We start from the raw sequence: 13568 nt of genomic DNA, 5'->3' as shown, positions 1-13568 counted from the left end.
AAGTAACTTTTCTAACGTTTTTCCGGGAAATTTAGCATAACTATCTCTACATGATGTTATGAATCTAAAAGTAATGGGTGATTTATGAAATTTGAGTATGCAATATATAAATGGATATTTTAGGTTATTATACTTTAACTTTAATTTTTTATGCAATGCAATTAATTTTTTGATTATTATATTAGAAGAAGATGTTATCTGTTTATATGTACGGCTAGACTGTAGTTCATTTTTTATAATATCTATATAATATGATTTACATATGATTGCATAATTGCAAGCAGCTTTGTCAACGGGAGTTATTATAAAATGTTCATGTATATCTTTGAGCTGCCTATTTATTAATTTGGTATTATATAGATTATCCTGTACGAATTTCAATTGATTATATTTATTAGATATGATATTAAGCATTGTAAATAACCACATGTGATAAGCTTCAACCGGTATATTATGTTTGTATGCTGATCTTATGCAGTATTTTAGTAAATCTAGATATAACAATTTTTTAAAGTTAGATTTATTAATAGGTGGATTAGGTCGAAATTTAAAACCCAATGATAAAATATCTCTAAGTTCGGGATATGGGATTATATCTAAATTGCCGGTTATAATGTGATTATGGTTAGGATCCACTTATCTATGAAATGAAGGTTTGTGACAAACACATGTATCCTGTCCGATGTTAATATTGTGAAGGTTTGTAGCTATTGTTTTATAGTTACACGCTTTAAGACCAAATGGTTTAGAATATCTAAATCTGATATTAATATGTAAGTTATTAATAGGCAGCAAGTCATTACGTAAATTAATAGTTTTATGTATATCTAAATCATCCATCATTTTATTTTGAAAGTATAAGATGAGGACAGAGTTTTCAGGCTGCTTGCTAACATTCAAAATATTAATTCTGAATTTAAAAATATCCAATATAATGTGCATAAGGTGGGAGGATGCAAAGACGTAATCATTGGTTTTTCTATATAGTGCTTTGAGTACACTAAGTTTAATACTGAAAAGTGTGTTGTGAATTTTACTAATATTTATAGGATCCGTATCCCACATTTTGAATAAATCTATAAAGTCTCCTAGATGTTCTCGGTTGCTTTTATACGTGTTGGATTTACTATATTTCCTATTGCGATTATCTTTACGAAGTTTGGCAATTTGAAACATATTATAAACACAAATATCTTTTAAATTATTCGTCATATATTTTTGATTAAATTTATTATTTAGACCGTATGGATATAGTGTTTTATATTGTAACATGCTAATTTCTTCTTGCAATAATCTTTCATTTGCGTTGTTAATTACGTTAAGTATTGAAATGAAAATATTACCAAAAGTATGTTTTTGGAAATGTCTGAATTCAATATCATGTTCCAGATTACCTGTTTTCTTACTGGATTTGTTATTATAAGTTTCAATATATCGGAACGATGAAGGTTCATTCTGATATTTAGTTTATTGCTAGTTTGACCAATATATTTAACATTGCATGTACGACAAGTGATCATATATATAACATTATTCATTTTACAGAATATATGTGAATTCGTATTCATTGTAGCATGATTTGGATGCATATAGGAGCAAGTAAGACATAATTTGTTATTACAAGGTTGAAATTTAAGAGATCGGATATTAGTGCCAGAAGCATTATATGCTAAACTGCTCTGTAAAGTGTGTGATATTTGTGTATGTGTAAATGTATTAACATGGTTAGGATTACTATCCAGGGCAACAATAGTATCCTCGGTCACTTTTATCCTACTCTGCCGATGTAGTATATTATTATTATTATGTTTAAGTGACATAATAAGCGCAAAGTTAATATAAAATAAAATATAAAATAAAATCAAGATGCGCAATCATAAATCCATGAAGGTAAAATTAAGAAAGATCAATCAATGCAGTTAAGAAAAAAAAAAATAAAAAATAAAAAAAAAAAATTGAATTCAGACATTTCCAAAAACATACTTTTGGTAATATTTTCATTTCAATACTTAACGTAATTAACAACGCAAATGAAAGATTATTGCAAGAAGAAATTAGCATGTTACAATATAAAACACTATATCCATACGGTCTAAATAATAAATTTAATCAAAAATATATGACGAATAATTTAAAAGATATTTGTGTTTATAATATGTTTCAAATTGCCAAACTTCGTAAAGATAATCGCAATAGAAAATATAGTAAATCCAACATGTATAAAAGCAACCGAGAACATCTAGGAGACTTTATAGATTTATTCAAAATGTGGGATACGGATCCTATAAATATTAGTAAAATTCACAACACACTTTTCAGTATTAAACTTAGTGTACTCAAAGCACTATATAGAAAAACCAATGATTACGTCTTTGCATCCTCCCACCTTATGCACATTATATTGGATATTTTTAAATTCAGAATTAATATTTTGAATGTTAGTAAGCAGCCTGAAAACTCTGTCCTCATCTTATACTTTCAAAATAAAATGATGGATGATTTAGATATACATAAAACTATTAATTTACGTAATGACTTGCTGCCTATTAATAACTTACATATTAATATCAGATTTAGATATTCTAAACCATTTGGTCTTAAAGCGTGTAACTATAAAACAATAGCTACAAACCTTCACAATATTAACATCGGACAGGATACATGTGTTTGTCACAAACCTTCATTTCATAGATACGTGGATCCTAACCATAATCACATTATAACTGGCAATTTAGATATAATCCCATATCCCGAACTTAGAGATATTTTATCACTGGGTTTTAAATTTCGACCTAATCCACCTATTAATAAATCTAACTTTAAAAAATTGTTATATCTAGATTTACTAAAATACTGCATAAGATCAGCATACAAACATAATATACCGGTTGAAGCTTATCACATGTGGTTATTTACAATGCTTAATATCATATCTAATAAATATAATCAATTGATATTCGTACAGGATAATCTATATAATACCAAATTAATAAATAGGCAGCTCAAAGATATACATGAACATTTTATAATAACTCCCGTTGACAAAGCTGCTTGCAATTATGCAATCATATGTAAATCATATTATATAGATATTATAAAAAATGAACTACAGTCTAGCCGTACATATAAACAGATAACATCTTCTTCTAATATAATAATCAAAAAATTAATTGCATTGCATAAAAAATTAAAGTTAAAGTATAATAACCTAAAATATCCATTTATATATTGCATACCCAAATTTCATAAATCACCCATTGCTTTTAGATTCATAACATCATGTAGAGATAGTTATGCTAAATTTCCCGGAAAAACGTTAGAAAAGTTACTTAAAATTATATTAAATAACTTAAATAAAACTATTATAATAAATAATAACTTACCGATTATAAATGCTATAAAAAATAACAATATTCATCAAATACAAACATTTGACTTTAACAGTCTATTTATGAGTATTAATCTTGATAATTTAAAAGTCGTCCTCCAGAAACTATATTTAGAAAATAAAAATGCTATAAAGGTTGACTTAACCTATTGGGATTCTCTAATAAAATTATGCATCTTTAATAATTATGTATATGACGGAACTTCGTTATACTTACAAGTGACTGGCACCCCTATGGGAAGTCCAGCATCAAGCATAATCGCAAACCTTTATCTGTATTATACAGAAAGAGAATTTCAAGATAACCTACTTATATACAGATACGTAGATGATATATGTGTTTTTAATTGTCCACATTTTGTCCAGGATTACAGTGGATTATATCCAGGGGAGCTTGTGTTGGAAAAAAACTAATAGTTCCGATACTATAGCAAATTACTTGGATCTTCATATAGAAATATTACATAATAATAAAATAGACGTAAACGTATATAATAAAAGAGATGCATTTAATTTTAACGTAGTCAGCCTTACAAACTGGAAATCAAATGTATCAAAATCAGTGCATGCTAATATAATTTTATCGCAATGTTTAAGGATTGCTTATATCTGCAATAGTAATAAAAATTGTTCAACAGGCTTAACAGCGTTGTACGGCAAGTTGATTAATAATAATTTCCCTATCGCTTATCTGAAATATCACTTCAGGAAAGCAATTAGCATAATTAATTTCAAAAATTTGTTTTCTGAACCTATCGTTTCAATATAATTTTCAATAAAATCGTTATATTTAGTGCCATGTATATATGTAAATAGGATACACTTTGCATTCTTGGTGTCTTACAGCGTAGAAAACTTGTACCCACCGGCTTGCAAATTACAGTGTATCATTTTTTTTTTTTTTTTTTTTTTAATACATATAGTTAAATTCATTTAAATTTACTTAAATTCACGCTGAGATAACATGCAAATTCAGCTCAGGGTCCTACTATAGGAACGGGTTTGCGATCCCGGGCATACCCGAGCCACAACTTATATCTTGTAATGCCTTTAAGCTGTCCTACACTCTTTATTTTTATTTCTCCGAAATTATTAGGGCAATCCGAGGATGTAGGAGAAACTATTTCTTATCTATACCACTATTTTTCGCCTTTGTGGAGTTCAGGTTCTATTTTTCCTACTCCTTTAGTTTTTCTTCTTACTCTCTGCATGTTTCTCTTTGCGTTAATTTAATTTAATTATTTATTTATTTTTACCGTATCCATCACATAGGGGGCACCACATATTATTTTGACGACTATTACATTATGTCCTAGATACGGTCAAATGTAGTATGTATTATATATTTAATCTTGTTTTAATCCTTAAATTACGTTCTCTGTCGGGTCAACAATGATTAATATATGCTTACATTTATATTTTACTTATATTTCTTACCTTTGATTCTAATATTTCAAAATTTTTCTTAATTAATTATCTTCATTCGATTTATTTATATTCGATTTATATTCGGCCTATACTGGTTTATATTTGGTTTAGATTTAAATTACTTAGCATATATTGATCATCACAGAAACAGAGAACTTCTTGTCGTTTTTTGCCTTCATTCTGGGTGGTTGGCCCCAGTTGAAGTCATCTAGATTGTCGGTAAAAAGCGATAATAATAATTTTTTTTTTTTTTTTTTTTTTTTTTTTTGCGTTTTCTTAAGTCCTTGATGGTATTCTTATTATTAGATTGATTTACTTTTTCTAATGATATTCTATAGACATTGTGGGTGTATTGCATGATTGCTTGCAACTGCATTAACCCATAAATATTAGTTATTGTCTTTTAACTTTTTTGCTTTTCTTTATTTCTTGCTTTCCTTTTATCACTAATATAACTATTAATATATATATATATATATATATATATGCATATATATATATATATATATATGCATATATATATATATATATATATGCATATGTTATTTATAGGGATCCGCAAACATTTTTTGATATTTGAAGGGGTCCGGGAACTTTTTTTTCTTTTTTTTTTTTTTGAAAGGGTCTATAAATCTCAATAGTTTTGGAACTACCGTATTAGAAGATTTTCCAACTTTGGCTGGTAGCTCAAATCAAACTTAGGCTTTTCAACATGCATGTATGACAAGTAGAATAACCACCAAGAGGGACAAAAAAAAGTCAGCCTTTGATATACACAAATGCTACACATTTGAAATGAGGGGATTGTAGAGCAAATTAGGATATTATAATGAGTAATCCAATATTGAGATTCACTAAAAGACCTCAGCTGAGTAAAGAAGTGAGTTCACGTATATTAGTTAAATCAGTATCAGTATGCATGTTCTGGGGCAAGGACTTCCTTCCTTACTGATTTTTATCTGCAGAAAACATGCTCTGTTATGGGGGCAGATTGGCCACTGTAAAATTTCCTGGTGGCCTCCTGCAGAAAGAACTACAAAATAAATAATTTCACGGACTCCCATCATATTTTTAAATTTATATAAAAAAAAATGCCGATAAAAATTTATTGTGGTTCTTATTATAGTGTGCTGGTGTGCATGGCTTACCATATATTATTCTTTTGCAAATGTGTTCAGTCTGATATGCATGTTAATGGAGTTTTAAAACTCAAATCTGCTTTTTATAAAGAACTTTATAAAAGAAATGAAAAAGAAAGATGAGTAGCTCTCAACGACAATTCTTGAGGCTTATTTCTACCTCCACAGAAGAGATAGAAATTGTCTTCAATTGCAGATGTAATCACAATTTAGCAAGCTCTAGTAAGTGTTCCTCCTCTGCAATGAATCACCTATTTTTTACTGGTAAGTTGAAAACTTACATATTTTTACACTTTTATATTATAATTTATATTACTGAATTTTCCTGTTTCTATTTTCCCAGGCCCAATGCTCATGAACAGTGATATAAGAGGGCCCTCAAATTTCCTGAGGTCCTTTTGTAACTAATGATCTGCTTCTGCTCTGTTAGTCTTGCTTTGTTAATTCAAGATAATAATTGAGAGGAACTTTAAGCTGTAATATATTTATTTCTGTATATCAATCCATGATATACAGAAATTTTGTCAGCAGGAAGGTGATTATCATGTTGTGTAATACAATGATTGTGCTGCATCCTCAGTATGGCTTACTGGTTTGGAAGCTTCACTTTAAGAAATGTGGATCTCTTGGATCAGATGCAGAGAAGAGCAAACCAGGTTAGTGAGGAGCACAAAAGTTTACCAATCCATTTTAAACACTTGAATCAGTAGCCTCAATTGAAGTGTTTAAGATCAATTGGGTCAACTAAATGCTGATGGCATCTTTACTCTTTCTCAGATAATACACAAAAGGGGACATAAATTTTATTTAAAAAAGAATGATTACAGAATAGATGCGCAAAAAATTTGCTTTCAGCCAGAGAGAGAGAGAATTGACTGTTGGAATAAACTTCCATCTAGTGTTGTGGAAGTTGGTAGTTTGAATAAATTTAACCATGTCCACCAAAGCGACTTCAAATTAAAAAAAAATATCTATTTACATGATGTCAGTATGAATTTTAGTTTTCCCTTGTTATTGGTTTGACTTTCAGTTTACATCATTAATTCTTTTGTTATTGAAATTTGGCCATGAATGGATAAAGCAACAAGCTTTCTTATATTCTTGATAATTATTATATACCAAGAATCTAAAATTAATGGAGCAAGTAATGGGAAGCTAACTTGGCAACACATTTAGTGCTATCACATTACTCAGATTTTACCAAGATTCACTTGGTAAATTTTTGGGGAAAAGATAGTGAGGGAGAGGACAACATAATTTGCCACATCATACTCATGGCAGAGAAAAATGCATGAGATGCATAAATTATCAGGTGACACAGAAGCCTATGGCAGAGATAAGCTAATCTGTAATCAAGTCACAAAGGAGATTAGTCAAGCAAAGGCAGATTACGAAAAATCTTTGGCAAAGGAATCTAAGAAAAACAGTAAAGACTTCTTTACTTATGTAAACTCTAGAAGGAAGGGGATGAATCAGATTGGTCCACTTGTTATCGATGGTTCAACTGTTGATCATCCTGCTCAGATAGCTGATAATCTGAAGAGTATTTTGCATCTACATTCACACACGAGGAGTTGTTAAGGGAGGAAAATTCCATAAGTATATCAAACTAACAGAGTGCTTAATGATTTTGTAATAACTCAGAGCAAAGTGGAGGAGAAATTGCCAAAAGTTAAACATAAGAAAGCACTTGGGGTGGATAGGATCTATCCAGTTTATTAAAGGAAGTAGACGAACCCTTAGCCATAATTAGGAGAGCATTCTTGGACTCAGGGGAAGTTCCTATGGACTGGAAATGCACAAATGTATCCCCAATTCACAAAGAGGGATCTAAGGGTGACACAAGTAATTACAGACAAGTCAATTTCAATTCTGTTCCGGGGAAAATAATGGAGTCACTGGTTAGAGTGGCGCCTCCGTAGCCAGGTGGGAAGAAGCAGCAGTGCGTAGCACACGCTTCTTGATTAAACCGGGGTTCGAGCCTGTCACCACCAAATACAGAGGATGCGGAAAGGTCAGGGAATGACCACCGCATATCCCGGAGCAATATGGCCTTAGTTGCTAATGCTCCTAAAAACCAAAATAATAACAAATAACAATAACAACTGGTTAGTGATGCATTGCAGGATCATCTAGACATGACTGCAGTAATAATTCAGACACAGCATAGGTTTGGTTTGTTAAGGGAAAGTCTTTTCTGATAAATTTGTTTGGGTACTGTGATGTGGTTACAGAGGAAACTGGGCCGACCGGGCTAGCCAGGTGGGTAAAGTGCCTGCTTGGCAACCCCAAGGTCGCGGGTTCGAATCCCGCCTCGGGCTTGGATCAGAGTAAAATGCAAACACTTTGGGAGGTGCATTATGGCCACAGAAGCCGATTTGCCAAAAATTAACAAAAAAAAAAAAACAGAGGAAACTGGATGCAAAAAATAATTTTGATATCATATACTTGGATTTCAGGAAAACTTTTGACACTTGCTCATGGGAGACTACTGTACAAATTGGACCAGTAAGGTATTAAGGGTAAGTTGCTACAATGGATAAAAGGGTGGTTGAGTGGGAGAAGACAGAGTAGTAATCAATGGATGCTGCTCTTCATGGACTAATGTTATTACTGGAGTCCCCCAGGGTTCGGTGTTGGGCCCACTGTTGTTTTGTGTATTTATCAATGCTATTGATGAAGGTATATCAGGCTTAATGTCGTAGTTTGCAGATGATACAAAGGTTGGCAGGGTGGTTAATGACAGTAATGGCAGTGTGCTACTGTAACAGGATCTAGAAAATTTGTTCAGATGGGCTGAGAAGTGGCAACTGAAGTTTAATATTGATAAATGAAAAGTACTGCATATGGGTAGAAGTAACCCCAGAGAAACGTATTAACTATATGGTACTACGCTTAGAGTGGTAGAAAATGAAAAAGATCTGTGGGTAATTGTGCAGTCAGGTATGAAGTTTTCTGAGCAATGGAGACAGGTAGCCAGAGCAGGTCATGGGGTATTGTCAATGATATATAGGAATTTTACTAGTAGGGAAAAGGACTTTATTACCCTTTTGTATAAGGCAATGGTCATGCCACGCCTTGAGTACTGCATACAGGTCTGGAGGCCTCGTTTTAGGAACGATTTAGAGTTGCTTGAGTGTGTACAGAGAAGGGCAACAAGATTGGTGTGGGGAAGGGTCCTTTTACCAAGAAAGGATTAAGTTCTGCAAATTGGAGCAGCTGGGGACTAGACACCTAGTCCCTAGCTGACATCTTAAAAAGCGGAAGAATCCCATCAGAATTCAGCATGCTCAACCCATTCAAGGCCTTATACACCTCAATCAGATTACGAACTTAATGGGACATAAATTCAAATTGAGGAATGACTGTTGTAGAATAGATGCACGAAAAATTGCCTTTAGCCAGCGGGTTGTTAATTGCTGGAACAAACTTCCATCTGTCGTTGTGGAAGTTGATAGCTTAAATAAATTGAAGGAGGCACTGGACAGACATTTAGAGGAAATGGATGTGTGAATTTGTTGTTGTTTTTTTGGGTGATGTTACATAAGCTCATACGCTTGCTTTCTTGCATCACATGCCTCTTTTACTATCTTGATACTAAATTCAGCACCAAACGGCATTATGTAAGGCTAATAAAAATTTAACACGAATTGTCTTACATACACAAACAAAAAAATTTTTAAAGTTAGGTATCTGCTTATACCATTCATAAAAAACTGAAATATCACTTTGTCTTTGCTGATGTAGGCTGCTAAAAAAAAAAAAAAAATCAGGAGAGGGCCACATAATTTGCCACACCAGACTCTAAATTCAGTACACCAAACAGTTTGGACAAATTAGATGGAAAAGTTAAAGAAACTCAAATAATCACTCCCAACATTTTTAAGACTTTGATATATGTTTGGCATAAAGGTCTTCTAAACATACTTCCATCTTGTTGTCTGCTTCCTATTTTTCCCAACTAGGTTAGTTTTCTCTTGTTACTGCTTGCTGTGGCATAACATTATTTAAGCTCCAGTAGTTTCATCCAATCTTCCTCTGTGTGCTAATGAGTTTTTCCACAACATCCATTTGTAGTTCAGCTCCAAGCACTCACAAAATAACTTTTCCTGTTCACATATACTTTTTACTTCTGTTCTTTGGAACAGCCTTCCTTTATATGTATTTTCTGAAAATCATAACAAATGTCTTTTGTCTTCTCGGCATATTTCCTGAATAAGTTCCCTCTTCCCATTGGTATTAACTGGTTTCTTTTTTTCCATATTTCTGCTACTCCTTGTGTGGATCCTTACAGATAGCTGGAAGAACTAAAGGTGGGATGGAATCCCACCTTTAGTTCTTCCAGCTATCTGGGATGAAGTATCCACCAGTAGTGCTATTTATTTAATTGTCATTACTGGTAAAGCAACTGTGGTTCTTTTACAAGTGATGACATGAAATGTATGCTTTCGTGTAGAACAAAAGTTCTAAGATTTGTCTTGTGCCCCCTCCCCGGGTCCTCTGTTTTTCAACCCCTTCTCTCAACTTACCACCCAGGTTAAAAAACCAAGGTATAAAAAAAAAAAAAAAAACTAAATTGTGTTTTGTGACAATTATGAAAGAACTTGACTCTTAGGATAGGAATTGTCCCCAGTTTGAGAACCATTACTGTAGAAATAATGGTCCTATAGAAGAATTTTTTTGAAATGTAATGCATTAATTTAATATAACCTCTACCTTCAGGTTCCAAAAATCCCTACTGGTACCAAACCTTTGCTGCTATTTACCGGAGAACCATTCGTAAAGGATGCTGTATACCAAAGATTGAAAAATTTGTTGATAGGTAAGTTAATCGGTTACTTTTTTTGATTATAAATACTTTTATATTATTTTCATAGATAGTACAGTCAGTCCTCATATAGCACGATAGTTGTGTTCCTAGAAACCTTTGTGCAATGCAAAATCGTGCAATATAAACAACAGGCCCTATTGGAAAAATAGGGTTAGGTGCCGATCACCCAAGATTGAACACACATTTGTAACCAAAACATTATCAAACACAATAAATTACTGTAATAAAATACTATTATTTAATAAAATATTGCTAATACTTTTGCTTCTATCGTAAGCAAACTTGTTTTTTGTTTGATTTTCTATCCAAACAGATGACAGACGTTCCATCTCTTTCTTTCAGTTCTTTGTGTCTTAATCTAATGGATTTTAATTACACTTTGAGTTGTTCCTGCCATGAAAGTTGTTTTTATGCATCTTTCTAATTCTCGGCGTTGCCTCATTTAGGCCTGTAGCACATGCAATATCACATGGTCTTTCATTTCGCTCAAAGCGTTTCACAATTTCATATTTTTTTTCTATCGAGGTGGACTGGCCATACGCCTTACTGGGGAAAACCCGGTGGGCTTGGAGGCCAGTGTGATTTTGGCCATAAACCATAGTATGAGGCCACTACAACTTTTCCCGGGTAAGAATTGATCCAGTCCGCCTCTGTTTATCGATATTGCTTTTCTTTCTCTCTCTGAATCTGAACTGTCTTCACCAGGACGCTTCCTTTTCACACCTTTTAAGTATTTTACCTTTACTCATTTTTAGGGAATAAAGCACAATTACAAAACGAGGAGGCACGCTTGATACACACAAACAAAGCTGCGCGTGTGTAGCAACTGAATAAACAACACCGTAAAGGCTGAGATACACTATTAACACCTCAATTTTTCTAAAGCACATTTCTGGGGGTTGCTACCATAAAACAATAAAAACAATTTCCAGTTGTGTTTATGCCAGTGGAATCTGTTATAAACTGGTAGTAAACTCGATCTAATTGCTTTTGCGATAATACCGATAGCTGGAATTGTGAGTTTTTACCTTATTATGGTGAAATGTGTTTCCCCATAATAAGGGAAAACTGATATAAAAAAACATAAATATATTTTCAGATCTTCTCTTCATTCCTATCATGTTGGGTTTAGTTGGGGTGATTCTGCGTTCGACTGCCATTTCTTGTAAACACAAAGGCGAATCGTGCATAAGCCAATTCGGTTCGTGTTATATACGATATCGTTCCCCTATTTATAAATCGTGTATGATCGAATTCGTGTAGTGTAAACTCGTGTTATACGAGGACTGACTGTAATTACATTATTAAAAGTGAATTTAATTTATTAATTGAATAGTTGTTAATTTAACTTGTAGATCATGACAGCAACATTTATTTCAATTAAAAGCAAAAGATTTTTAAACATTTGAAAGACAGAAGACTTTTAGCGTTCGAAGCTTGGGCTTATGCCCACATTAGAGATGACATCATTATCCAACCAGAGTTGCTAGTATTGTTTTAATATAAATAACCATCACAAGAACTTGCTATTTATTTAAAACTGAAGGCACCACCATGGGGCGGGGGGAAGCACTGATCACCAAGGACTCCACTTACTACAGTGGTCCACCCTTAAGAATGCCTATGCACTGTCTTCTACCTTTTAGCTAGAAGTTGTTCTTGTATCCAACTGTTTTATGACCTTTGTCATAAAAATTAACCAGACTGGTTAATTTTTGTGACACAAGCTGTTGCTGATACTATTCTTATTGAGATGGTCCTGCATTGCATATTTAACCAGACTCCACAATCTTATCCACCACAGAAATTAAACTCCAGTCTACATTTGTCCATTTATTTTACATTTTCTTTGTGTGGATGGGGGGGGAGGGAGGGAGAGAGAGAGAGAGAGAGAGAGATGGTGCTTCTCCATTCCTAGAGTGTGATGACTGGGAATAGTAATTCCCAGTTAATTTCCAGTGGGTTGTTGTACTTACAACACAGCCTTGTTTTAGTACATCAGGATGTATACCATTCACCACTGAGTCTTACCTTTCTCAACATTCAGACTTCTGACTTCTTTTCATTCTTCCTGTGATTTTTACAATTTTTAACCATAAACATTATTGCAAAGTACCTACTCAACTCATCTGCCACTTCTGTTGGGCTTTCTATTTGATTCTTCCACTTTAACATCAATTGAAGAGGGGGGCTGGTGATTCCATAAATCTATCAGCAGATACGATATTTGGTATTTTGAATGAAAGCTGCAACTGCATATTCTGTCGGTTGTTTATAGCGAAATTGAGCTGTTATGTTACACATTCAAAAAAAGTACTCTTGTCTAGTATCATTGTCAGCACGAGACTTAAAGTAAAACACTATCGACATGTTTTCCCACACTAATTTTTTGTAATAATGGGAGCTTTTAGTGGGTGAAGTCACTTCTGACTTTTAATGTCTGAAATTCTGATTGAATTAATAAAATTGCAATGTTGCTAGTAATATTGGCATTGTATGTATTTAGTATTAGTAGCAGCAAATTATGCAAGGAAGCAAACTTATACAGGTGATCCCCACTTAATGCTAATACAGTAATACCCCGACTTACGCGAACTCGGAGTTACGCGGTTCTTGATTTTTTTCGTTTGGCAACACTGCTGCCCACTATCTTCAAGGTCGTTATCGATATACGGTGCGACGGCGGAGAGTGAGAGCGAAAGACGAACAAAATTCAACTTTACTGCGCATGAGCTGCACACATATACAAGAATTTGTATTCCAACTGTCATATTTATATGTG

General features: G+C 33.1%; 1 protein-coding gene across 1 annotated transcript in view; it reads left to right on the top strand.

Moving 5' to 3' along the window:
• The window catches only part of Non3 (Ribosome production factor 2-like protein Non3), a 155071-nt gene that overhangs the window by 105449 nt on the left and 36054 nt on the right, over positions 1 to 13568 (top strand). The window contains exon 6 of the mRNA XM_090390187.1: positions 10678 to 10777. Within this exon, the coding sequence (XP_090246313.1) occupies positions 10678 to 10777 (100 nt within the window). The remainder of the gene's footprint in view (positions 1 to 10677; positions 10778 to 13568) is intronic.

This window comes from Mastigoproctus giganteus, chromosome 1, assembly GCF_048544385.1.
Source record: "Mastigoproctus giganteus isolate SK-2022 chromosome 1, ASM4854438v1, whole genome shotgun sequence".
Taxonomy (NCBI): Eukaryota; Metazoa; Arthropoda; class Arachnida; order Uropygi; family Thelyphonidae; genus Mastigoproctus; species Mastigoproctus giganteus.
This window is presented reverse-complemented; position numbering and strand designations above follow the sequence as displayed.